Raw genomic sequence first — 1,368 nt, 5'->3', positions numbered from 1 at the left:
GCATCATTCATCAACGCGGAGAGCGCGTGTTGTGATTCGAAGCGAAGTGGAAAAGTGTAACAAATTTGAACACATTTTCCCAAAATGTTGTTAGTTGCTTTTAGCATTTTTTCCTCTATGTTTTTTTTTATCAATAAACTATATACTATATATAATCCTCATGGTACATTTGCGGCAACGTGGTAATCAAATGTCACAGGAAAATTTATATTTATCGAGAATCATATAAAAATTTATGTATGAGAAAATAAAAACAAATATTTTTGATGAAGTGTTTGACACAGTTGTTTTGTTTCAAATAAACAAAAAAAAAAAACAAAAAATGAAGAGATTAATAAATAGAAGAGTCAAAATAAAAATAATTTAATAAAAATGAATATATACGGCCTTAGAGTCCGCTATATACTCACATCAATCACAGCCGCAGATACGAGTATCATCTATCAAATAGAATTCACTCACTCTAAATACGATTTATGTTTTTGTTTGAAAGGAAGTTTGACTAAAATTTTGATAGCATCAAAATTTAATTTATTTATTAAGGTTTTTTATTTGATTTTTGTTATTTTGTGTGTTCAAGAGAAAATTATTTTTATGGACTGCTTTTCCAACACGGACAGGCGTTGATGCGTATATGAGTAATTGTCATTTCCTGTTAAAATTGTGGCAAAATTTTTGGTTAATTTTTGGGGTTCGTTTGAAAATATTTTGTGTTAGTTTTTAAAGTTTATTAGCTTCAAAATTATGGGATTTATGTGTGTTTCTTATATGTTTTATGTGTTATTTAATGTGTTGTTTAATGGTAAGTTTTTATTTCCTTTTAGAGTATCATAATTTCAAAAGTTTACAATATTTTTCCGGTTAAGTTTATATTCCGTTTCCTTTCTCACATAAAGTATATAAAACCACTATATATGATAAGTAAATGCATTCACATATTATTGTTTTTACATTATTTTGTAAAATAGTGTTGTTATTTATAAAAATATCTTTTATACAATAACGATTATGTGTGGTTAATAAACTGAAAAGTATTATAAACACTCTTAATGTGTACAGGAAAAGCAAAAGCAAAGCTTATTTACATTATTGTGAATTATTATTTTAAATATAAATTTATTCACAATTATAAATTATTTACTAATGCAAGAATGTGCTATCAACGCACCTAATCGTGAGTAGGGTTAGTATTTTGCAATATGAAGTTGCAGTGGTATACATACTTAGTTAAGTCAGGTTATACCGGCGATCTTGAAGATTCACTTAGGACTTAGCTTATTGTGCTGCTTTAAAAAAAAAATTAGCGGTGTTAAAACTGCCTTAGACCTTTTTTTTTCTTTATTTCTTGTTTTTTTGGACCCTTCTTAA

The 1,368-nt window shown here is 26.9% G+C and overlaps 1 protein-coding gene across 1 annotated transcript in view; it reads left to right on the top strand.

Moving 5' to 3' along the window:
- The window catches only part of LOC119676279 (cadherin-23-like), a 6,891-nt gene extending 6,057 nt beyond the window's left edge, over window positions 1-834 (top strand). Inside the window, exon 11 of the mRNA XM_038087517.1 lies at window positions 825-834. Coding sequence (XP_037943445.1) covers window positions 825-834 — 10 coding nt within the window. The remainder of the gene's footprint in view (window positions 1-824) is intronic.
- Window positions 835-1,368: the final 534 nt, after the last annotated feature.

Source organism: Teleopsis dalmanni, chromosome 2 (genome assembly GCF_002237135.1).
Source record: "Teleopsis dalmanni isolate 2A chromosome 2, ASM223713v2, whole genome shotgun sequence".
Lineage (NCBI taxonomy): Eukaryota > Metazoa > Arthropoda > Insecta > Diptera > Diopsidae > Teleopsis > Teleopsis dalmanni.
This window is presented reverse-complemented; position numbering and strand designations above follow the sequence as displayed.